General features: G+C 39.6%; 1 protein-coding gene across 5 annotated transcripts in view; it reads left to right on the forward strand.

The window, feature by feature from the left end:
• LOC134340362 (V-type proton ATPase 116 kDa subunit a 1) overlaps positions 1-9,577 on the forward strand; it is a 59,098-nt gene extending 49,521 nt beyond the window's left edge. For 2 of the 5 annotated variants that reach the window (XM_063037523.1, XM_063037524.1), the window contains 2 exons: positions 1,924-2,095; positions 6,573-9,576. In XM_063037523.1, coding sequence (XP_062893593.1) covers positions 1,924-2,095; positions 6,573-6,666 — 266 coding nt within the window. In that variant the 3' untranslated portion in view covers positions 6,667-9,576. Of the gene's footprint in view, positions 1-1,923; positions 2,096-6,572 lie in introns of those variants that run through there. The other 3 variants (XM_063037521.1, XM_063037525.1, XM_063037526.1) reach the window with 3 other exon arrangements.
• The last annotated feature ends 14,366 nt before the right edge of the window (positions 9,578-23,943 follow it).

Raw genomic sequence — 23,943 nt, forward strand, 5'->3', positions numbered from 1 at the left:
ATTTGTGCAAATATAAATGTCATCTGAGTACTCCCTTCAAATACTAAGGTGGGGTGACCTTGGTTTTGGAGTGTAAGCTGCATAGATAGAACAATTTCTTGTTTACCCAGTTGATTAGTTCCACTCAGCCAAGTACACTTGCTTCTGCGTCAGCCATTCACTTTCAGCAAGTGATTGGGTACAGTATCCTTGCACCTTTGGTAGAACATGGTTGGGAATATGTCTGGGAATATGGCCAGACATGTGCCAAATGTTCAAAGAAAGAGAAGGGTGAAAGGGCTGAAGGAGTGGGATCTTTGGGAGTGGAAGAGAGGTGGGGACAAAAAAAAATTAAGGAACAAGATCGATTAAGGGGTCATATAGGAGGGTGGAGAAGTGAGGATTATGATAGTAACATATTCCATATACAATTCAGATGTGACCAATTGATGTATTAGTTAAAAGATGTTTTAGTAAATCATGGCCTGAGGTGATTGACGTTTTCCTGAGTAATTGGAACAGATCTTAAAGCTAAAGCTTTCTGTCCTGTGGCTGATGTCTTTGGCAGTGATGCATTCCCTCTAATTCACCTAGACTTCTCTTTTTCCAACATGGGTGTTTGTTTTAAAGTGTACTGAGAATCTCGGTCATCAGCAAAGCAATGGGGTCATCAACAGTGCTATCATGCAGCACCTAATTGGGATGCTCAGTTTGGGTTCTGTCAAGGCCACTCAGCTCCTGACCTCATCACTTCCTTGGTCCAAACATGGACCAAAGAGCTAAATACCAGAGATAAGGTGAGAGTGATAGCCCTTGACATCAAGGCCACATTTGACTGAGTATGGCAGCAAGGTGCTCGAGCTAAAATAGAGTCATGGGGAATTTGGGGGGGGAAGGGGGGAACCCTCCACTGGTTGGAATCATACTTGACACAAAGGAAGATGGTTGTGGTGGTTGGAGGTCAATCATCTGATCCTCAGGACTTTCTCAGGGAAGTGTCCTAGGGCAACCGTCTTCAGCTGCTTCATCAATGACCTTCCTTTCGTCATAAGTGGGGATGTTCGCAGGTAACTGCACTAAGTTCTGCACTATTTGTGACTCCTCAGAGAGTGAAGCAGTTCATACCCAAATGCAACAGGGCCTGGACAATATCCAGGCTTGGGCTGACAAGTGGCAAGCAACACTCGAGCCACGTGAGTGCCAGGCAATGACCATCTCCTACAAGAGAGGCTTTAACCATCGTCCCTTGACATGCAGTGTCATCACTAACACTGAATCCCCTACTATCAACATCCTGGGGGTTACCATTGACAGGAAACTGAACTGGTCTAGCCATGTAAACACCATGGCTACCAGAGCAGGTCAAAAGTTAGGAATCCTGTGGCGTGTAGCTCACCTGCTGACTCCCCAAAGCCTGTCCACCATCTACAAGGCTCAGGTCAGGAGTGTAATGGAATACTCATCACTTACCTGGATGAGCGCAGCTCCATCAACACTGGAGAAGCTTGACACCATCCAGTACAAGGCAGTCCACATAATTGGTACCCCTTCCACAAGCCACGACCACTACCATCTAGAAGGATGAGAACAGCAGATACCTGGGAACACCACCACTTGGAAATCCCCCTCCAAGTCACTCACCATCCTGACTTGGAAACATCGCAGTTCCTTCATTGTTGCTGGGTCAAAATCATGGAATTCCCTCCCTAACAGCACAGTGGGTGAACCTACACCTCAGGGACTGCAGTGGTTCAAGAAGGCAGCTCATCACCACCTTCTCAAGGGCAGCTAGGGATGGGCAATAAATGCTGGCTTAGCTGGCGACGTCCACATCCCGTAAATGAATCTTTAAAAATGCATCTGATTTTCATTATATAATGGTGTAAAAGTTGCTAATGTTCATAGACTATTTAAAATAGATTAATTAAACTTTCTGTCTTTCAGAGCTCTCTGAAGTATTGTGGACTATGATTATGCACATTGGACTATCAGTAAACAGCTTTGGTGGATCTTTTCTCCTTTTCTTCATATTTGCTGGTTTTGCTGTGTTGACAGTCGCAATTCTCCTTGTCATGGAGGGTCTTTCTGCATTTCTGCATGCCCTTCGTTTGCACTGGTAAGATCGAGAATTCTAAGTTCATTCCTCCTGACTGGAGTTAGGATATTCAATAAACTATTTTCTTTTAATCTGCTTAAACTTCAATTGGCTGAATGAATAAGTACAATGGATGGTCAAATGTTGAGCCATGCTCATCAATGAGGTGCTTGATGTAGCCCCTGGACATCCCTTTAGAACAAATGAAGAGGAATTCCTTTAGTCAGGGGAACGTGAATCTGTGGAATTCATTGCCACAGACTGCTACTGAGGCCAAGTCAATGGGTACATTTAAAGCAGAGGTTGATAGGTTTTGATTTGTAAGGGCATCAAAGGTTACAAGGCCGGTCACAGGAGAGCGGAGTTGAGGAGGAAAATAAATCAATCATGATCGAATGGCGGAGCAGACCTGATATGGCCTACTTCTGCTCCTGTGTCTTATGGACCGTATTGAATTCCAGCCTGTTGTCTGTGACTACCCTGTAATTTTGCACAGATATAGGTCACCTTCGCAGCTCTTTGATATTAGTTGGCCACAGGCCCTGACGCCTGTCTATGTCACTGTGGAGTGGGCGGTTATGTGGACTTTGTGTAAGTCCTGTGGCTCGGCCCTGCTCTTTCGTGACTTATCTGGCTTCTGTCAAGTCTTCACACTTTTTTTAGATTGTGATAATAGGTATTTAAAAATTAGAACAAATTAAATTCTTATTCAAAATGATTAAAAATAAATTGTTTTGAAACATTACACTTCTAGAAGTTTAATTACAAATAAAGATAAATCTAAGTAGAAAAAAATTAAACTTTTGTGCATAAGCATTCTTAATCAAGTTCAGCAAACCCATTCAAATGAATGGAGTCGTCCTACTGACGCCAGCCATCCCTGTAATAAAGCTGAGGATCCAAACGTCTGCATTATAATGCTCAGGTGTTGAACTCTGATGAGTTGTAGTCAGAAGTTCTCTGTGGAAGTGCTGTTACGGATGAACATGACACTAGCCCACAGTATCTTTTGTAGGGGAAAAGCATGATTGCTGTATTTGGCTTGTATGTTCCTGGATAAGGGGAAGGTAACTACAAATCATGCCACAACCTGAAATCACTTCTATTTTAAAGCTTAAAAATAATCATGGAGAATTAGTTAAAGAAAATAAAACCAGCTGCATTATTCACTGATGGAAGTGTTGAGGACTGAGCCTTGCTTGGTTGTGGTGTTCTGCATTTGAATAGCCTGATGCAACAGAAGCACTGGATTCATCAGTTAATATGCCACCAAAATTGTGACATTTGATAATCAATACACCCAGGGTACTGACCTGCATATACTTTCAAACTGCCCTTCAGAAATGAATAGTGTGCCACACTGGAGTAAGGATATGCAAATTATTGCAAATCCCTTGTGCAAATAGAGCAAATGCATGTTGCAGTTTAGTGTGGATTTTACAGTGCTATGAAAGTGGAAAATACAGTTATGTAAAAAGAAGTGGTTTGGTGTTATGGTGTTATACTCTGAGTCCTGGACAACTAAATCGCAACAGTGCCACCCAGCCCAGTGAAAATTAATTCCTTGAGTACTTTATTGCAAAAATAAGCCCACCGAATAGAAATTCTGGATGCTCAATGTGACTTGCCAAGCAGTGATTTGAATGTTGAAAATAGTGATTGAGTTTAAGCATCGCACTGACAATAGCACTGGAAGTTAAAATATGCTAGTTCAAAGATGGTGGATCAAATTGCCACTTAATAGGAGGTAGGTGAGGTATATATTTGTGTGCACATGGCGTAGTTTTTTGGATAATTCCAACCATTCTAAGCATATGAACAAGATGTAATCAAAGTAGTATTTAGGGTCATATTAATAATCTGGTTGGATTTTCCCATATTCCTGGTTCTTCCCTCAACTGATCTAATGTTTCACGAATGAAGTCCTATTTTCTCTATTGCTGTTTTTTTTATTTACAGCTTATATTAAGTCCATTATATTTTCCCTATGTTTGCTATACAGCATGTTTTTAAAATTATACTCCACTGATTGCAAAGTATATTTAAGAAGCTAAGCAAATCCTTAACTGATTCACATTTCCTTCTCCCAGTTCTTATGAAAAGTCTCTTTACAGATCCAACCGAGCATTAATATTTGTATTTTCAGCATTTTCTTTTATTCTATATTCCTTTTTGGACTCCAAATCAAGAGTTTCGTATATTTCCCAGACTTGACCATGAAGTCTAGGTTAACACTTGCATACTCACAGTGGTGTAAGTTTCATTGGTTACTGTTAAACCCAGACCCAATCTGATGTAGACACCACCTTGGCACTGTTTAAAGAGGAACTGTGTTTTAATTGACTCTTCACAGCAGCACCATGCCCCTATTCCCCACCTTAAGGAACTTTCAACTGCATCTAAAGCCAGTATTGCTGATCTTCATGTGGGGGTGGGGGGAGTAACTTGTTTGCTGTGTGGCACAGCATATCCAGTGAATGCACTAATTCTACTTTTAAAAAAAAAGTCCATTTTAGAGCAGTTCTGCAACTATATTTTAAAGCGAGGCTATCCATTGTGGAAAATAACTTTCCCTAGATACCCTAATGCCTCAAAGTTTGTAGAATAAATCATTGGTTGTACAATAATGATGATTGTGAGTATTGCGGAGGAATTGCTCTCATCTTTGGAAATGTTTGTTCATAGCCTGGATTACTTTATGCATTCACACGCACATTTTGGATGTTGCATAAATTTAATCATCTTCTACATATAGTAGTGTGTAGGATATTAGTGAGATAGCTGGCTATCAGTAAAGGTTCCAATAATCCAAAGAACTTTGGCTTCAACATCATCTATTGAAATATATGTATATGAAGTCTTAATTTTTTTGATAACAATGAAGGAGACAGAAACTATGCATGAACCTTTTTAGTGTAACCAAATGTATTTGTATGCTAATTTTTAAAAATTAAATTCCACTGCTCATTATGATGTGCTTAATAGTTGGCCACGTGTGCATGTTAGTAGCTAATGTTGACAGTTGATCCAGTTGTTCGTGATAAACCCACTTAAGTATGGTATCAAAGTTCAGATGACAAATATCAGTCGTATCCATAAGTAGTATCTGGAAGTGTGACAAAAGTACTATACCAGCATGCTTTGTTAGGGTGTGGCCTAAATGTTTCAAGTTGTAAGTACAGTGTCTGTTCTGAAAGATATAAACGTTACTCATCATGTCTAGCTTGCTCACTTGGCCACTTTATGTGGATGCTTTTGTCAGATAGCAAGCTTGGATGGCTATCCAATATAGCATTTCACTTTGGCTGCTGTTTCTTTTTTTTGGTTCTGTATGTTGTACCTGTCTGGCTGTAGTGCAAACTGGTTGGACATTTTATGCACAATATATTCAGGAAAAAATGCATGTAAATTCAAATCTCCTTTCTATTTTTTTTAATACTTGATGTTTTATGGCTAAATTGATTTCTGCTTTTAGTGTATAATATGTAGTACATCTAAATTGGGATTGTCAAGTCCAAATTCATACTTGCTCAATATTTTGTTTAACCTTCACCTTAGACCACTTTGTCTATCATCACTCTGGCTGTTGACAAGGACAGATCTACCTGTCATTCTGCTGTGGACACAACCAACTGGGAACTGAACATAGATTATGTTAAATCTGTTTCACTGATTATCCTCAGTTGCCAGAAGAACAATTCTCAGCACCCCATTCATTACTGTATTGAGACTCTGATCCAAGAACATTTGCTAGTTTCTGGTGCCCCCTGCTGACAACGATGCAGGCTTTTCCTGTTGAACTATCAATCTACTTTCATGTCCATTTTATTTCTCTATGATCTAGATAGTTGTAAGCATGAAGGAACAAAACTCAGAAAAATAGAGTTGAGGCCAAAGATCATATCAGCCTTGGATAGAAGAGTGACCAGTTGATGTACTGTAACTTTTTTCATGTTCTTATTAATGTTATCCAAAATTGTGAACAAAGTTACCAAGATGTTTCAAAAGTGGAAAATCTACACATATTAACATCTTAAAGTTTTTTAAATGTTATCATTGCTCTGCCAATCAGTATGATTGTCTACTTAGTTTTGTGCAAAAATGTAAATTATATCAAAAGCGGAGGAACATTGTATCATTTCTTAATGAATCCATTACTAAATGACAATAAAAGAGGACTGCGTGTCTTCATAATCTAAAATAATCTAAATCTAAAAGTATGAAGCTGGTATCTAAGGACAGGGTGAAATCAATTCCATTTTTCATCCTATTAGGTAATTCAAAGGTCCAATGCAGGATCTTGCTATTGAGACCGTGTAACTATCTTAAAGTTATATTCTTGATAATTAGCATTGAATTCATTTTTATAACATAGTACATTGGTATGCTGAAGCAGTATTGTGACCTTGTGCAATATATTAGCATCGAAATGTGTTCTTAGATGAAATTGCCATATGTCAAAAATCTAACATTTTGTTTTTTTTTCTCGTTTTCACAGGGTTGAGTTCCAGACCAAGTTCTACTCTGGTTCTGGTTACAAGTTTGTTCCCTTCTCCTTTGAAAGCATTCTTGAAGGGCGGTTTGAAGAGTAAATGGCATTTATGTTAAACTTAGATGTGTTGTCAATGTATAAATAGTGATGCTCATGTGGATCAGTTAGTCCTTCTGTATCTCAGCACAATGTTGTATTCGTAGTTTTGATGTATTTCTGCATGCACTAAAACCAAATGATTTTCTGATGTTCATGAATGCAGTTGTCAATTGTGACTCTTATAACTGAACTTCTGATTCTATTTGGTATTCGCTTAATGGTTTCCTGCAGTATAATTATCCCTTTTGGCAAACATGTTCATATGGTAAAGCTGCTCACTAAACATAATCAACAGTATTACTGTATTATGGCTCCCAGTAACTTCCAGCTATCTAGCTAATTTATTTATTTAATTTTATGTTTGAAAATGACAGGCAGACAGTTGAATTTCAAAATGAAGTGTAAAGAGGCATCTGTGAAATGTAGCATTTGGAAGCAATTCTTGCCTTTCAGATTATTGCAATCACTATAAAATCTGTGGTGTGTGTGTGTGTCTGTGTGTCTGTGTCTGTGTGAAAGTTCAGTGCACCAAGCAGGATGGTTTAGAAAATGTCAGGAAAGTGAATTTCATTGTTTCTAAACTTGCTGTTGTGTTTAGAAGAATTACTCTGGCCTCTATACATTGACATTCCAAAAATAACTTTTTAAATTCTTACAAAATTTCTGTAGCTCAAGGAAAATAGTTCTGGACACTATATGATAATACCTGTTATTTTCTTTGCTCAGCAGAGAAAAGCATCAAAGTTAGTAAGTGTCCATACTGCTTGCTCTCCCATCCAATCAGACTTGTTTCTCTGTGACTTCACTGAACTGATTAACTGACTTGTTTTTTTCCCATCATTGTCCAAGTGATCCCATTTTCTGATGCAGCCATGTTTCTGCTTCATTTTTTCCCCTCTTTGCCCAGTATAATGAGAACACTTAAACATTTAAAGGTGTCACAATAATCTTTTGTTACTTGCGTCTAAAGGGAACAATATGAAGAATAGAGGTGCCATATACTTTTGGTTTGTCTAAGCTTTATCAGAGTTGACTTTTAATTGGTGGAGATCCTAGTTTTCTTGGAGTTGACTGAGAAAACAAACATCATTCAATGGAAAATTGGTTTAGTTTAAAATTGCTATAATTACATTTCACAGAAAACATTTTGTAACAAAAGGTTTCTTTGATTAGTGATTGATGTCACATATTCATAAAGTATTTGCCAAATTTGAATTGGCACTATGACAACCCAAGCATTTGTGTGGCCCTAGATTTCCAAGAAACAGTGAACATTGTGGTGGTGATGTCCCATTGCTGCCATTTTTAATTGCAGTTGGTAGATCCTCAATATATTTGTTGCATGGTTTATAAACCATACAGGACTGTAATGAAAGTGTTAGAATGTGACACTTTTAATGCATTAATTCATATAAATCTCCTGTGACCATTTGAAGTCATGATTTGGATTAAGAAATTATTTAAAAATTCCTATCTATAATATGATGCCCACAAAATGTTCTGCTCATTGAGGTCACTATATCTTACTCAGAGTACAGCAGGATGAAACAGCACAGATCTTATTCTGGGATGTGTAAGATAACAGCTGCCTGAATTTGTCATTTTTTATTCAAGTTAATGTAAATCTTTTACTTCTCTTCCCTGACCTCGCACCATGATTAAGAGACTTTAAAAGGCAGCTGTCTGTTTTTGTTCAATGGGTGATTTGATCTAAGCAAGTGAGCAGTCTTTTATAAGTATTTGGAAATTAAACATCTTTTTTAAACCCCATTGGCAGCTGAATATGGGGGTTGTCTTTCCCTGTAGACCCTGCGCTTTAGTGAATGTTAGTTAGGTGACAGTTTTAAGTGACTATCCTTATCTATGTGCATAGCTTTTTGTGTGTGAACGAATATTAAACATGCTTTTGCAGTACATGTATTGTAACATGCAGAATATTTCTTAGTGCTGTGTAGAAAATGCTGAACGATTGCCTAAATTAAGGCTACGTGCCCCCACATATTTTTAACTGATTTGCACTAAAATTTTGCATATCCTTAACTATTTGGACCAACATAACTTTCTTTTCACTTTTCATTGCCATATCTAACTTTAAAATTAGTTCTTATTACTTTTTCTGATGTACTCCTTTGTCCACAATTAATGCATTAATACACTTTTCCATTGTGACTCTTGATCAGTTGCACAATGATCATGTGTGTAATAATGAAGTGCGGCACAGAATAATTACCAATTTCAAAAACTACTTCATTTTATATTTAGGGATTTTCTCATCTGTGCAAATTTATCTTTTTATTTATCAGTGTGTTCCAATTTAGACAAATAATGATGACTTTGTGCTTCAACAGACTTTTACAATAATGCATTCAAATATTTGATTTGTACTAGCTAATGTCTATTTTGATCTAGGTTGACTGTGTAACATTTGACATCAAGCGTCAATGTTCCAAATTGCTACCCCATTCTCTAGTAAAGATGTTAAATTACATCTTTAAAATGTTGCATTAATTTTATACATCTCACAGTGACTGAGGTGTCCTGATTGTATGGTAATGCTTCTTTGCTGTTGAGACATTTGTTTACGGGTTTTGACTGTTTACAGCTTGCGAATGTGCACCCAGCTGAAGCTTATTTTGGTCATTTTTGAAATACTCTTGCATGGTTACATTGTAAAAATTCAGTGTGTATAATTTCAGTGTATATTTAAGTATAGAATAAAAGTCTGGTGAAGTGTGTATTTTAAAAAAAAATGTCTGGAGACACTTGATTGGATCTTTCTATCTTCATGATAAATATTTGCTGATTGCTTGCCTGACTATTCCTTATATCAGTGGGAACTACTTGGATTTAATCAAAGAGTCCATAATAGTGAAGTACAAAATGCCACCTTCCCTGCTTGCCAGAACTACAGTAATGGTCAAAAATAAACCTCTGAGGAGTATTAAATGGCCAGAATCCATGGGGACAGTACAATTTTTGTTTTGTTTAGCTGTTGTATTTTTAGTAGTTGAATCACAAACTATTTCTAGTATTAAAGCAACTAAAATTACAACAATATAAAATTAATGTATCTAGGGGAAAACTACCTTAGCATTGTTTTTTTTGTTCTAATACATTTTACGGGCATAACAAGGTTTTGAAGGATTCTATGCAAAGATATCTTTTTGCCTTCCACTGCAACCTTATTTCTTTTTCAAACAAAGCTCTATTCATTTTGTATAAGGTACAGTACATTCCGCTTCACACTGGCTTGGATAGGGAATAGCAGTTTATTTCACATCACAAAGTTGTATAAAATCTTAAATTCATACATAAACAGACTTTATAAATGGAAAGTCCCTTAAAAAAAAATGTCCTGTGTATGACACGGGATGTCTTGTGCCACTGAGGTCCTTAATAGGCAGAGGTTAACTTCACAAAGTCTAAAATTCCAAAATACCAATTCACGGGGAAATTAAGTTCATTGCACTGAATACAAGATACAACCTTGAAGTTTGTATACTGTCTCATTTCCTGTGGGGAAAATATATTTGCTTCTTGATGATTTAATTTGGTTTATGGGGTTTTTATAAATGGATTGTAGGACATGAAATGTCTCACTTGGGTATGAGCATTAAAGTAGCTTTGTTGCAGATCTATATTTAATAGCAAATAGTAATTCCCTTGTGTCACATTCTTCATTGTACAGAAATTACTAAAAGGGTTACCAGAAAAAAGATCTATTACTTTCCCGGCATATATGATGAATAAACTTTTCTTGGGCCTCCAGCTGAGTACAGGTATCAATTTTAATCGACGTTTCGATGACAAACTCTGCTACCTTCATCAGGGATGATGCCTGGGCATGTCTAGTCTGGTGGTATTTATACCCCCATTGTCCGTCTCTCCTGATTGGTTAGTCCTCATCCAATCAGGTTTCCACTGTCCCACCTTATTTACGTACTTAAATCCTGATTTACATGAAAATATGTAATTAACTATTTGCAATAAGAACACGGGTCCTCCCCAGGCTATGACAGACTTCTGTTCCTGAATAGTTTGTATGTTGGAAATGCAGCTGTGAAGTGGCAGGGCAGAAGATGCCTGTGGAAGTGAGTTGTCCCATATGAATTTGTTGAAGCATTTAAATCTCCTTTTGCCATTCTTATTAATAAAGTTGATATTAACAAATTTAGCATGGGACTCTGATACTTAAAAGCTTTTACTACTACAGTTGGGTTTTTAAGTGCTATAGGTGGTGTTGAAAAGGGCACTGCTGCAAGGCTGGACAACATGTCTTTTTACAGGATTTGCAAAATGGACTTCAATGTGTTCACTGAAATGTATTCTTGTTTGATGTGGCAACATTCCAGCTAATCAATTGCAGTTGCCTGCAATTCTGTAGCAGCCAGCAAATCCATTCTGCTGGTCCTCCAAACACTTGTTTGTATGTATAGGTTTGTACATAAGGCAGGTTTTTGTAATCTGGGAAGGACCTTTAATAGCAGGTCAATTATATTTGCTGGCAGTTAGATAAGCCAATATTGGAATCAACGTATGAACTGTTTCATGTGTGTTTACTCCAGGGAAGCAAATTATTTTGTTTATGCTTGGGAAATATTTCTAATGGCTGCGTTGGGTATATATTTACAATTAATTATATATAGCTAAATACTAGACCAAATTGAAGAAATAACAAGCAGGATAGACAAAGGAGAATCAGTTGATGTTGTGTACTTGGATTTTCAGAAGGCCTTTGACAAGGTGCCGCACTTGAGGCTGCGTAACAAGCTATGAGCCCATGGTATAGGAAAGGTTCCATGGTATAGGACAAAGTAGCGGCTGATTGGCAGGAAACAGAGTGGGAATAAGGGGAGCCTTTTCTGACTGGCTGCCAGTGACTAGGAGTGTTCCATTAGTAGGGGTCAGTGTTTGGACTGATTCTTTGTGTTATATGTCAATTAATTGGATGATGGAATTGATGACTTTGTTGCAAAGTTTGCAGCCGATGTGAAGATAGGTGGAGGGGCAGGTAGTTCTGAGGAAGTAGAGAGGCTACAGAAGGACTTAGACATGTTAAGAGAATGGGCAAAGAAATGGCAGATGGAATAGAATCTTGGGAAGTGCATGATCATGCATGTTGAGAGAAGAAATGAAAGGGTTAACTATTTTCTAAATGGAGAGAACATACAAAAAACAGGAGTGCTTGTGCAGGATTCCCTAAAGGTTAATTTGCAGATTAAGTCTGTGGTGAGGAAGGCAAATTTAATGTTAGCATTCATTTCAAGAGGACTAAACATAAAATCAAGGATGTAGTATTGAAACTTTATAAAGCTATGGTGGAGCCTCTTGGAGTATTGTGAACAGGGTTGGGCTCCTTATTTTTAGAAAGGATGCTGAAACTGGAGAGGGTTCAAAGGAGGTTCACAAAAATAATTCCAGGATTGAATAGCTTATCATATGAAAAGTATTTGATGGCTCTGGGTCTGTATTCACTAGAATTCAGAAGAATGAGGGGTGACTTATTTCAACTTATTGAATGATGAAAGGCCTTGATAGAGTGGATGTGAATAGTATGTTTCCTATGATAGGAGAGTGTAAGACCAGAGGACACAGCCTCAGACTAGAGGGGCATTGAATTAGAATGGAGATGGGGAATTTCTTCAGCCAGAGAGTGTTAAATCTGGAATTCTTTGCCACAAGCAAGTGTGGAGGCTAAGTCTTTATGTATATTTAGGCAGAGGTTAATCAATTCTTGATTGTTCAGACCATGAAGGGATATGGGGAAGAAGGCAGGAGATTGGGACTGAGGGAAAATGGATCAGCTATGATGAAATGGCAGAACAGACGATGGGCCAAATGGCCTAATTCTGCTCCTATATTTTATGGTCTTATGATCAAATTGTATTTCCAAAAAAGAAAAACTTTTTGTTTGTTTCAGGACCTAGTAAAATGAATAAATTTAGTTACATAATGCTTCTCGTAGATAATTTAATCATATTGAATCTTGAGTTAGGAAAAAGGTAATGTACCACACTGCATAATTAAAAATATATTTAAAATGGGGTGCAATGTATATATAACCCATACTGTGATGCACATGCTGGAAAAGGATACCGAATCTCAAAGAATGGTGGTACGATAAATAAGTAGTGTATGAATTAAGAAGAGGAATTTAGAAGAACAGGGGTGGGGGGTGCCTCAATGAAACCTGTCAAATATTAAACGGCCTAGTTAGAGTGGTTGTGGAGAGGATGTTTCCTATAGTGGTGAGTTTAGGACCAGAGGGCACAGCCTCAGGATTGAGTGACATCCATTCAGAACAGTGATGAGGAGGAATTTCTTTAGCCAGAGGGTAGTGAATCTGTGGAATTCATTGCCACACATGGCTGTGGAGGTCAAGTCATTCAGTATATTTAAAGCGGAGACTAATAGGTTCTTGATTAGTTGGCATGAAAGGTTATAGGGAGATGGCAAGAAAATGGGTTGAGTGGGATAATGAATCAGCCATGATTGAAGGCTGTGCTTTCAATTATTGCTCCATTGCTAATTTAGCATTGTCATCAGGGAAATGGACAAAGCCTGATCACTGTGATTTTTCCATTTCCCAAGAAAAATAAATAAATTTTTTATTTTAATTCTGGATTCCAATCTGTGAAAGTTATCTTTTCATAATACATAGGTTTTTTTTTTAATGATTTTTGTTCCAGCTCTGGTGATTTACCTTTATTCCAGGACTCCTTTTAACCTTGTAATTCAAGGTTAATTTATTTGGAGTTTGCAAAATAAACTCGAGAAGAGTGATGAACTGATTAGACAGAAACTTACTCCATTGTTTGGGAGTGTAGGAGAAAGGCAGACAAAGATACTTTAAGACTATAATTAGAAGATACCTGCATGTAAAGAATGGTAAAACTTTAGAACTCTTTTTATAAAGTTAATTTTAACCTGAGACTTTTGTTAACCAAGGGTCAAGGCACTGGAAAGCATAACAGCTTTGTGATCTTGTTGAACAGAGTTGAGGCTCTAAGTGTTTATTCTTGCTCCAGAAGTATTAAAAGTAGGTTATTTTGTCTGGGAATCCAGAAGGTGTAGTCCCATTTACCTAGGTTGAAAATATATAATCTTCAATATCAGCCAAATTGGAATTTTCCTTTAAAAGGGAGTTCAGGGAAGGAGGTGGATTGGCCCTGACCAAGTCTGCCCTTTGGAATGGAAAGATTCTAAAAACAAGAAATTGGAGCAGGTTAAAGCCGTAAGTGTTCTTAAGCTGCTCCACCATTCAACAAAACCATTTTTTTCAGAATAAACTCCACCAGTGGACCAAATTCCCACAGTCTTTGGCTGCGCTGTAGAGTACAATATGTTAACTTCAACCTTGAATACACTTAGTGAGTTAGCATTTGCCACTCTCTTGGAGGGGGAATACCAAAGAGTGTCAATCCACCAGGAGATGAAATTTCTTCTCATCTCTATTGTAAATGCACAAAACCCTATTCTGAAGTAAAACTCCTTAGTTCTTGTGTGCCCTGATAAGAAGAAATGTCCACCCTATTAAGTCCCCTTGGAATCCTACATGATGAATGGTATTGATCCCATGCTAGAGATGCCTGCTGCAGATAGTCTTGTTCTCATAACTGCATGGACATTAAGGGCAGAATTAAGCTATTTAGCCCTTCAAACTTGCTCTGCCCTTCAGCAGCTGTTTCTACATCTTTATACCATATCTTCACACTCTTCATCCCTTCATGTCTTTTATGTCCAGAAACCTAACTACTTAATAGCAGCTTGGCTGCAAATGATCCAGTGACCTTGGTTCTGCAGAGTAGTTTCTGTAGATTGAATAACTTCCTTTTATTTCTGAAGATTGTCTTCATTCTTGAAGGTGAGGTGTAAAAGTAACAGTGAGAACGAATGAAACAATTGTCAGGATAATGACGGCCATGTTTGAGATAAACTATGTTGAAGACCCTTTGGTTGGGATCATGGCTTGCATGCCATCATGAAGCCAATGTAAAATGGTGATGGATTTCTGTGTGCTTCTGAAATCAAAAAGGGTTTTCCGTAGTCTGTCCTGATGGAAAGAGGCCAATAAAGGCTGGTAATGCCCCCTGCTGTTTTTTTTTGAGTTGTTGCATGGTTAACATTGTTTTCCTCTGCTTCTGGATGGGGATAATTGCAATGCAATTCAGGGAGCTGCTCTTTGGACACAAGAGGGGAGGTGGCATTCCACCCTCCTTCTCTATAATAAAATTTCCACTCAGAAATGAACTTCAGACTCTACCTGGTGACAACCAGGTGACTGCTGAGTCTGGTTTTGATAATCTTAGTCAGCAATTCTGTTGGAACTCCTGTTCTGATTTCTTTCTCTGTAATTGAAGCAATTACTTACACAGGGTGGCAGAATGTTAAACAGTTAAGCATTTTTGTGACCTCCCTGTCAATATCTCTGATAAACATTTCAGATGCAACAGGAATACCACAGGAGGCAAGAAAATGGTCTCCTGGGGTATGTCTCCAGTGTGTGTCCAAAGTAATCCCAGTTGCTAGCATGTTCTAACATCTCCTTTCCTTTCAAATAACAGATCTTATTATGAATAAAACCATTCCCTCTACCTTAGAATTAGTGGCAACACAAAGAGCATTGCAAAATGGGACAAGGTGAAATAATTGTGTTGAATTCTATATTGAATAGAAAACTCAGTCTTCGGTGGAGAAAAGAACGAAGTCAAATGACATTAAATTACATATGTTGTAATTACTCATTTCATGGGTATTTAGACAGGCTAGTTTGATACTATTCTTCACTGAGCTTGACTCTGCAGTTGGTCTGTTGATTCAGTTGTAAAGCAAAAGGTAAAATGGTGATAAATTTCTGTGGGCAGCTGAATTGAAGAGGCTGTTCTAATGTCCCTCGTCAGTAAAGGAGTCAAGGAATTTGGTCAAGTTGAAAGAAGCCAAGTGTAGAGTTTAATAAAGTCCCTGCAATTTTCTTGGTTGTACTCTGTTATGCCTTTGGGTTAATGTAATCCACACTGTGATTTTTGGGGAGCAATTCTTTGTCCATTGAGGAAAATTGGTTGAGAGGGACCCCAGTGCTGACTTTATTTATTTTTAGTTTTATTTAGAGTTACAGCATGGTAACAGGCCCTGCCTGCCCAATGAGCCCACGCTGCCCAGATACGTCTGTGTGTCCAATTAACCTAGTAACCCATACGCCTTTGGAATGCTGGAGGAAACTCGTGACCACAGGGAGAACATACAAATTCCTTACAGACGGTGGTGGGAGTTGAACCTGGGTCATTGGTGCTGTAAAATGTTATTCTAACCACCATGCTATTGACTTTCCCTATGGTAGATGGCATGAAGGCCCCCTCTGTAATAATCATGATTGAAACACTTCCTGAGGTCTCCTAGAATATCCTCCTCTTCCCTTATGTGAACAGTGAGATTTGGACTCGTGACTAGAGCTTTTCATCATCATCTCTGGAACTTTAAAAGGTTTGTATCAGTTCCCAAGGCGTTGCTTTATTTTTACTTGTGATGTGGCCTCTTTGACTTCTCATCAGTCAGGAGTAGTGTCAAGGGCAGAACAGATGTTGTTAAAGGTACTTATGTCAAGGGTGGGGATGTCTTTGGCATGTCCCTTTCAGTGGCTGTTGACAATCTTTCTGAAGCTGAGGAGTTCACCTCTCTGAGAATTTGAGTCATCGAGGTATACAACACAGATAGGTTCTTCAGCCCATCGCATCTGTGCTACCCAAGGTTTTTACCAAGCCATGCTAATCCCATTTGCCTGTATTTGGCCCACATCCTGCTCAGCTTTTCCTGCCCATGTACCTGTCCAAATGTCTTTAAAATGTAGTAATTGTCCCTTCCTCTGCCTTTTCCTTGGTTACTCCTTTCTGCATGGAAAAAAAAATGTCCCTATGACTTTGTCACTTAAGCACATGAGGGGCAGTAGGCCTTACACTTAATGTGCATGTGAAAATGCTCCTCTACCAACCAGCCTTTGCTGTACAAAGCAACTTTCCCACATTAAAGTTTTGAGGTGAGACCCTGGAGGTGTGGACTTCTCCTCGCCTCTCAGCAAAAGCATATGCTGATGATGTAATTTGCCATTACATTAGGTACAATCTATGGTTGAGTGAGGAAAAGGATATCTGAAAATCAAAACCTCTGATCTATCACAAATTTCATGGTTTATTAGACAGCTGTAATCCCTGCCTTCCCATGTGCAACTGAGATCTGCAGTCACTAGAGCAGGCACTATGAGACTTGTAAGGGGGTTTTGTCTTTTATGTTAATGTGGAGGCTAATTAAAATGGCTTCTTTGTTATGTTATAATCGGGAATGCTTCTTTGTTATGCTAAACGCTGAGAAAGTTTGCGCTAGCAGCTTGTTTTGGTTTAGAGTGTGATAAGAAATATGTTACGAACCAATTGGGATAGTTGTTATGTTTTTGGTGTATTTGAAGATAGTGTATGCGCGGGGTTTTGGGGCAGAAGGCGGGAGAGCGAGACGGAGGATGGACCAGGTGCTGTGATGTCCGCTAACGGGGTCGGACCCCGAGGAGAGTATTCGGCGAGGAGAGGAGACAGACTCGTGTGGAGCGTCTGGTCGACCACCGTTGTTGGCCCCAGACGGCTGGTCGAGGTGGTCCAAGGGGGTCGCAGGGTGAAGAAGAAGGGTCCTGAGCTCTAACTGTTTGTGCATGAAGAGATCGAACTTTGATAAGTGTGGCGCCTTTTATTTTCCTTTTATATTTTACTCTCTATTAACTATATAGTTCCAGTAATATCTATAAACTAAATCATTTAATCATATCTGGTGTATTGTCTGTTATTTGGGCGGGGGTACATCACACAGCATCCACACAAACTAATTACCCAGTTTGGCGGGGTCGAGGCTGTTTCCCTAGACGACAGCGAGCCGAGCGACCCTGAGGGTGGCCGGGGGGCTACAGACTCTAGAAAGGCACCATCAATATTTACCCCCAAACATGGTAGGATAAATTAACCGATGTCAGTTCCTTTCTCAGGCCCTAATTACACTCAGTCATCACAGGCATGCCTGACACCAAATAATGTTCTTGAGTTCTGTCATGGGTGCAGATTACCAGGCAAACAAAAAATGAGATTCAAGAATACGATCAAAGACTCTTTGGAAAAACTGAACACTTCTTGGTAATCCCTGACCTACAATTACTCAAAGAAGAGAAGCATGGGAAGACTTGAATCCATGCACATTGAATCCCTGTGCAAACAAATGAAGCTGCTGCCCCATTAGAAGAAATGTCAATGGTTCCCACAATGACTTATTCTGTTATTTAAGATTCCTCAAAACCAGAGTAGAAGCAAATCCATAAGACATGCAAACTGAATTAGGCCATTTGACCCATTGAGTCTGCTCCACCATTTCATCATGGCTGATTTAGTTTGCATTCAATCCCATTCTCCAACCTTCTCCCTGTAACCTTTGATGCCCTGACTAACCAAGGACCCATCAACCTCCACATTAAATATATCCAATGGGTTGGCTCCCACAACAATATTGCAATGAATTCCACAGATTCAACACCCTCTGGTTAAAAAAAAATTGTCCTTATCCTTGTTCTATGGGGATATCCTTCTATTCTGAGGCTGTGCCCTCTGGAACTGTTCTCTCCCACTATAGAAAACATCCTCTTCACATCCACTCTATCTAAGCCTTTCAATATTTGATAGGTTTCAATGAGATTCCTCCCTCATTCTCCTAAACTACAGTGAGTAAGGCCCAGAGTCATGAAACATTCCTCATATGTTAAAGCTTTCATTTCTGGGATCATTCTCGTGAACCTTCTCTGGATCCTCTCCAAAGCTAGCAAATTCTTTCTTAGATAAAATGTCCAAAACTGCTAACAATATTTCAAATGTAGTCTGACTAATACCTTAATAATGCTCACTAATTCATCCTGGATACTGAAAGTAAGTGGAGGAAGGAGATGAGGGAGAGAATACATCAGTGTTCGGGTAGGTAACCTGCATTTAAACTGGGAGATCGTTTCGCTGAACACTTACGCTCTGTCCGCCAGAGGAAGCAGGATCTCCCAGTGGCCACATATTTTAATTCCACGTCCCATTCCCATTCTGACATGTCTATCCACGGCCTCCCCTACTGTAAAGATGAAGCCACACTCAGGTTGGAGGAACAACACCTTATATTCTGTCTGGGTAGCCTCCAACCTGATGGCATGAACACTGACTTCTCAAACTTCTGTTAATGCCCCACCTCCCCCTCGTACCCCATCCGTTATTTATTTATATACACACATTCTTTTTCTCTCTCTCCTTTTTCTCCCTCTGTCCCCCTCACTATACCCCTTGCCCATCCTCTGAGTTTTCCCCCCCTCCTCCTTTTCCTTCTCCCTGGGCTTTCTGTCCCATGATTCTCTCGTATCCCTTTTGCCAATCACCTGTCCAGCTCTTGGCTCCATCCCTCCCCCTCCTGTCTTCTCCTAATAACTCTTCTTTCAGTTAGTCCTGACGAAGGGTCTAGGCCCGAAACGTCGACTGTACCTCTTCCTAGAGATGCTGCCTGGCCTGCTGCGTTCACCAGCAACTTTTATGTGTGTTGCATTTAAATTCTCCAAGTTTCCCACTAGATGGTGCAAGAGACCAGGATTAAACAATGGTCAGACATTTGTGTAAGAATATACACAAATGATGTGCATTAAAAGCTGGTTTGCACTGTAAATGTTTTCCTATTGTTGAAGCTAGGGGTTAAAACAGGTGAGTCCAACAGGACTTATTCATCAGCACTTTGCATGAATTGCGCTGAAATAAGTGATCATTTACAGAGATCCGTTTGTTGAGTTACGGCTTCACATTTACCTGGATGGCAATATTATGGAACATGCTTGGGTTTGTTTTCTTCCCACCCAACGACCTACACCTAATTCTCCTGTTTTTATGGACCCAATCAATAATATCCATGGATTAGAGCAGAGAAATGCAGTGCACAAGAATAAACTACAGTTGCTAAATTAAAATGATCTATGTATATGATATGAAGATATGATACATGTTTTAGATACTTTAGATAGTTTAAGCTGTTTTCTATACCCTAGGAAGAGTTACATGTCTGACTTTTATACATTACAATTAGTAAAAGTATTTCTTTTCCATAATTTTGTCCAATTGTCATTGATTCAGCTGCAACTTCTCGAAGTACATCCCGCAACTCACATAGGACCTCGTATGTGTCTGTTTTAACAGTGCATTAAGACTGTGGGTCCATACACTGGCTTCAAATAACACTGTTTGGAAGGGAACTCTTCCACTGCTACAGCCTTGATTAGGTCAAGAATTTGAGATACAAACCAAAGAGACCCTGCAGATTGGAGGGTGGCAAAAGTGAAATAACTTTGAAGAAAGGAGCAAATGGAAATCAGGAAAATACCAGTCATGGGAAAACTTCTGGAATTTATAATAAAAGATGTAATCAGGATCCGGTTTTTTACTACTGACGTATGTCATGAAACTTGTTGTTTAGCAGCAGCTGTGCTGTGCAAGACATAAAAATAATACTATAAGTTACAATAAGAAATATAAAAAATAAATAAGTAGTGCAAAAAGAGAGCAAACTAATGAGGTAATGTTCATGGGCTTTTGGACTGTTCAGAAATCTGATGGCGGAGGGGATGAAGCTGTTCCTAAAGTGTTGAGTGTGTGTCTTCAGGCTCTTGTACCTCCTCCCTGATGATAGTAATGAGAACAAGGATTGTTCTCACCTGAGAACAGGTGAGGCTCCCTTCACAACAGCTGCTGCCTTGAGGCATCGTCTTTTGAAGATGTCCTTGATGGTGGGGAGGCTAGTGCCTGTGATGGAGTGACTGAGCTTACAACTCTCGGCAGCTTTTTCCGACCTTGTGCATTGGCAGGATACCAGACGGTGATGCAACCAGTCAGGTGCTCTTCATGGTACATCTGCAGAGATTTGCTAGAGTTTTTGTTGACATAGTAAATCTCAACTGAAATATAGCCACTGGCATGTCTTCTTAGTAACTGCATCAATGCACCTTGGGCACAGGATAGTACTTCAGAGATGCTGACGCTAGGAACTTGCTGCAAATGCCAGAACACCTGGCAAAGAGTAATAGCATTAAACAAAGTCAGCATGGATTTATGAAAAGCTATCATGTTTGTATCATTGGCATTCAACAGTGAAGACATGACCAGAAGGGAAGAGAAGGAAGAACTAGAAGATTTTGATGTATTTAGGTTTTCAGGTGCTTTCAATAGGGTCCCAAAAAAGTAGGTCAACAAAGTTGGAGCAGATGGAACTGGGTGCAATGTAATGTCATGGATTGAAAATGGATTATAACGGAAAAGAATGGGAATCAATGGGTCTTTGTCAGATTGCCTGTGATGAACAGATACTGACAACATCAGCATTTGGGCCCCTTTTATTCATTATCCATTTCAATGATTTGCCAGTGGGACCACATACCTGATGTCCCAATTCGCTGGTGAAAGTGGGTGGGATGGTAAATACAGGGGAAACTAGGAGGCTTCAATGGGACAGTGAATGTGTTGGCAAAAATTTAGCAGGCAGAATGAAAAAAGTGAGGTCATCCATATTGGTGCAAAAGAAGTGTTATTAAAATAAAGGATGATGATACCCACAAGGATCCTGGTGGATTGTCCACACGTCACTGAAAGCTAACTGCACGAAGTAATTAGAAAGGCAACTACGAGGAATTCTGCAGATGCTGGAAATTCAAGCAACACACATCAAAGTTGCTAGTGGACGCAGCAGGCCAAGCAGCATCTCTAGGAAGAGGTACAGTCGACGTTTCAGGCCGAGACCCTTCGTCAGGCCCTCCCAAAAATTGCGCACCTCTACACAGAATGCAGGAGAGCAGCATCCATCCTCAGGGATCCCCACCACACAGGCAATGCTCTCTTCTCACTGCTTCCATAGGGAAGAATAGTCATAGTCATACATAGTCATAGTCCTGAGGGAAATTGGTTTTCATTACAGTTGCACCAACCAAGAATAGAGTATAAATATAGCAATATAAAACAATAAATAATTAAATAGTAATATGTAAATTATGCCAGGAAATAAGTCCAGGACCAGCCTATTGGCTCAGGGTGTCTGACCCTCCAAGGGAAGAGTTGTAAAGTTTGATGGCCACAGGCAGGAATGACTTCCTATGACGCTCAGTGCTGCATCTCGGTGGAATGAGTCTCTGGCTGAATGTACTCCTGTGCCCAACCAGTACATTATGTAGTGGATGGGAGACATTGACCAAGATGGCATGCAACTTGGACAGCATCCTCTTTTCACACACCACATTCAGAGAGTCTAGTTCCATCCGCACAACATCACTGGCCTTACGAATGAGTTTGTTGATTCTGTTGGTGTCGGCTACCCTCAGCCTGCTGCCCCAGCACACAACAGCAAACATGATAGCACTGGCCACCACAGACTCGTAGAACACCCTCAGCATCATCTGACAGATGTTAAAGGACCTCAGTCTCCTCAGGAAATAGAGACGGCTCTGACCCTTCTTGTAGACAGCCTCAGTGTTCTTTGACCAGTCCAGTTTATTGTCAATTCGTATCCCCAGGTATTTGTAATCCTCCACCATGTCCACACTGACCCCCTGGATGGAAACAGGGGTCATAGGTGCCTTAGCTCTCCTCAGGTCCACCACCAGCTCCTTAGTCTTTTTCACATTAAGCTGCAGATAATTCTGGTCACACCATGTGACACAGTTTCCTACCGTAGCCCTGTACTCAACCTCATCTCCCTTGCTGATGCATCCAACTATGGCAGAGTCATCCGAAAACTTCTGAAGATGGCAAGACTCTGTGCAGTAGTTGAATATACAGGAGCCTCAGGACTCTCACCACTAGGTTCAGGAATAGTTCTTGCCCCTCAACCATCAGACTCTTGAATCAGAGGGGACATCTTCACTCAACTTCACTTGCTCAGTCACTGAACTGCTTCCACAACCTATGGACTCACTTTCAAGGACGCTTCATCTCATATTCTTCACTATTTACTGCTTATTTATTTGTGTTTATTTTGGTATTTGGACAGTTTGTTGTCTCTTGTACATTGGTTATTTGTCTGTCCTGATGGTGCAGTCTTGTGTTTCTTGGATTCTATTGTGTATGCCCACAAAAGTGAATCTCAGGGCTGTATATGGTGATATATATCTACTTTGATAATAAATTTACTTTGAATTTTGATCTTAGACGATGTCCTTTCAATCGAGAGGTGATTTCATTGAAGCTGTAAAATTCTTGGAGTACTCATCATGGATGTGGATGTGGAGTGGGGAGGGGGGGGGGTCCCCCATGGCCGAAGAGTCTAGGAATACCATTTCTGCAGTAGGAATTTGCACTTATTTGGGCCTGCTCAAAGCAGGCTATGGGGATATAAATACCGCCGGACTAGACATGCCTCGGCATAATCCCTGATGAAGATGGCAGAGTTTGTCATCAAAACATCAGTTATAATTGATGCCTGTACCCATCTGGAAACCCAAGAAGAGTATACTCACACTATCAGTTTATTTTGTATCCAAACATCTTACAGATGTTTAAATATAGACTTCAGCTGAAACAGTGGTTACAGACAAGTCTTTGAGTTTTGGCTTAAGTTGATTGGAGTCTTACTTTGTAATTTCCCACATAAGAGATTTGGTTATAAATGTAGTTCCAAACAGCAGCTTGAAGACTTCCCCATAAGGATGGATGGAAAATCAAAAGATGAATTGCCTTTAAATTTGAGAACAGATATATTCTGCAGATGTGAATTGGAAACTGGACACTGGGGTCTTATTAAAACACTTTCCAGGAATTTTTAACACATTAGACATTGGAATGCCTTATCCTTTTGATCTCTGCAGAGTCTAAGCTTCCTGAAACTCTCACTCAGAATGATATTCAGTGTAATTATCAGCTCTGATAGGCAACCCCTGGGTAGAGAATAGAGTCAAAGGTTGCGGCTCAAACATCTTGTCCACTGGAAGCACAAAGCCAATAGCCCGAGGTCAGCAGGCTAAGTGTCAGAGGTCAGTGTGGACGGGCTGGTGTGGAAAGGTTGTAAATTGAAAGTAAGGCCAAAGAGTTCAGCAAGAGCTGCTGCAGTGGATAAACACGTGTTAGTATCCCGGGTCATCACACCATGCTCTGTTTTGTTTGCACAATCGTGTTGCTGCATGACTTGATCAGTAAATCAAAGACTAATGGTCTAGGGAGAGAACTTTAAGTGCCACAAAGGTAGTTTGAGATATAAGTGA

The sequence above is a fragment of the Mobula hypostoma genome, chromosome X1, assembly GCF_963921235.1.
Source record: "Mobula hypostoma chromosome X1, sMobHyp1.1, whole genome shotgun sequence".
NCBI classification, from domain to species: Eukaryota; Metazoa; Chordata; class Chondrichthyes; order Myliobatiformes; family Myliobatidae; genus Mobula; species Mobula hypostoma.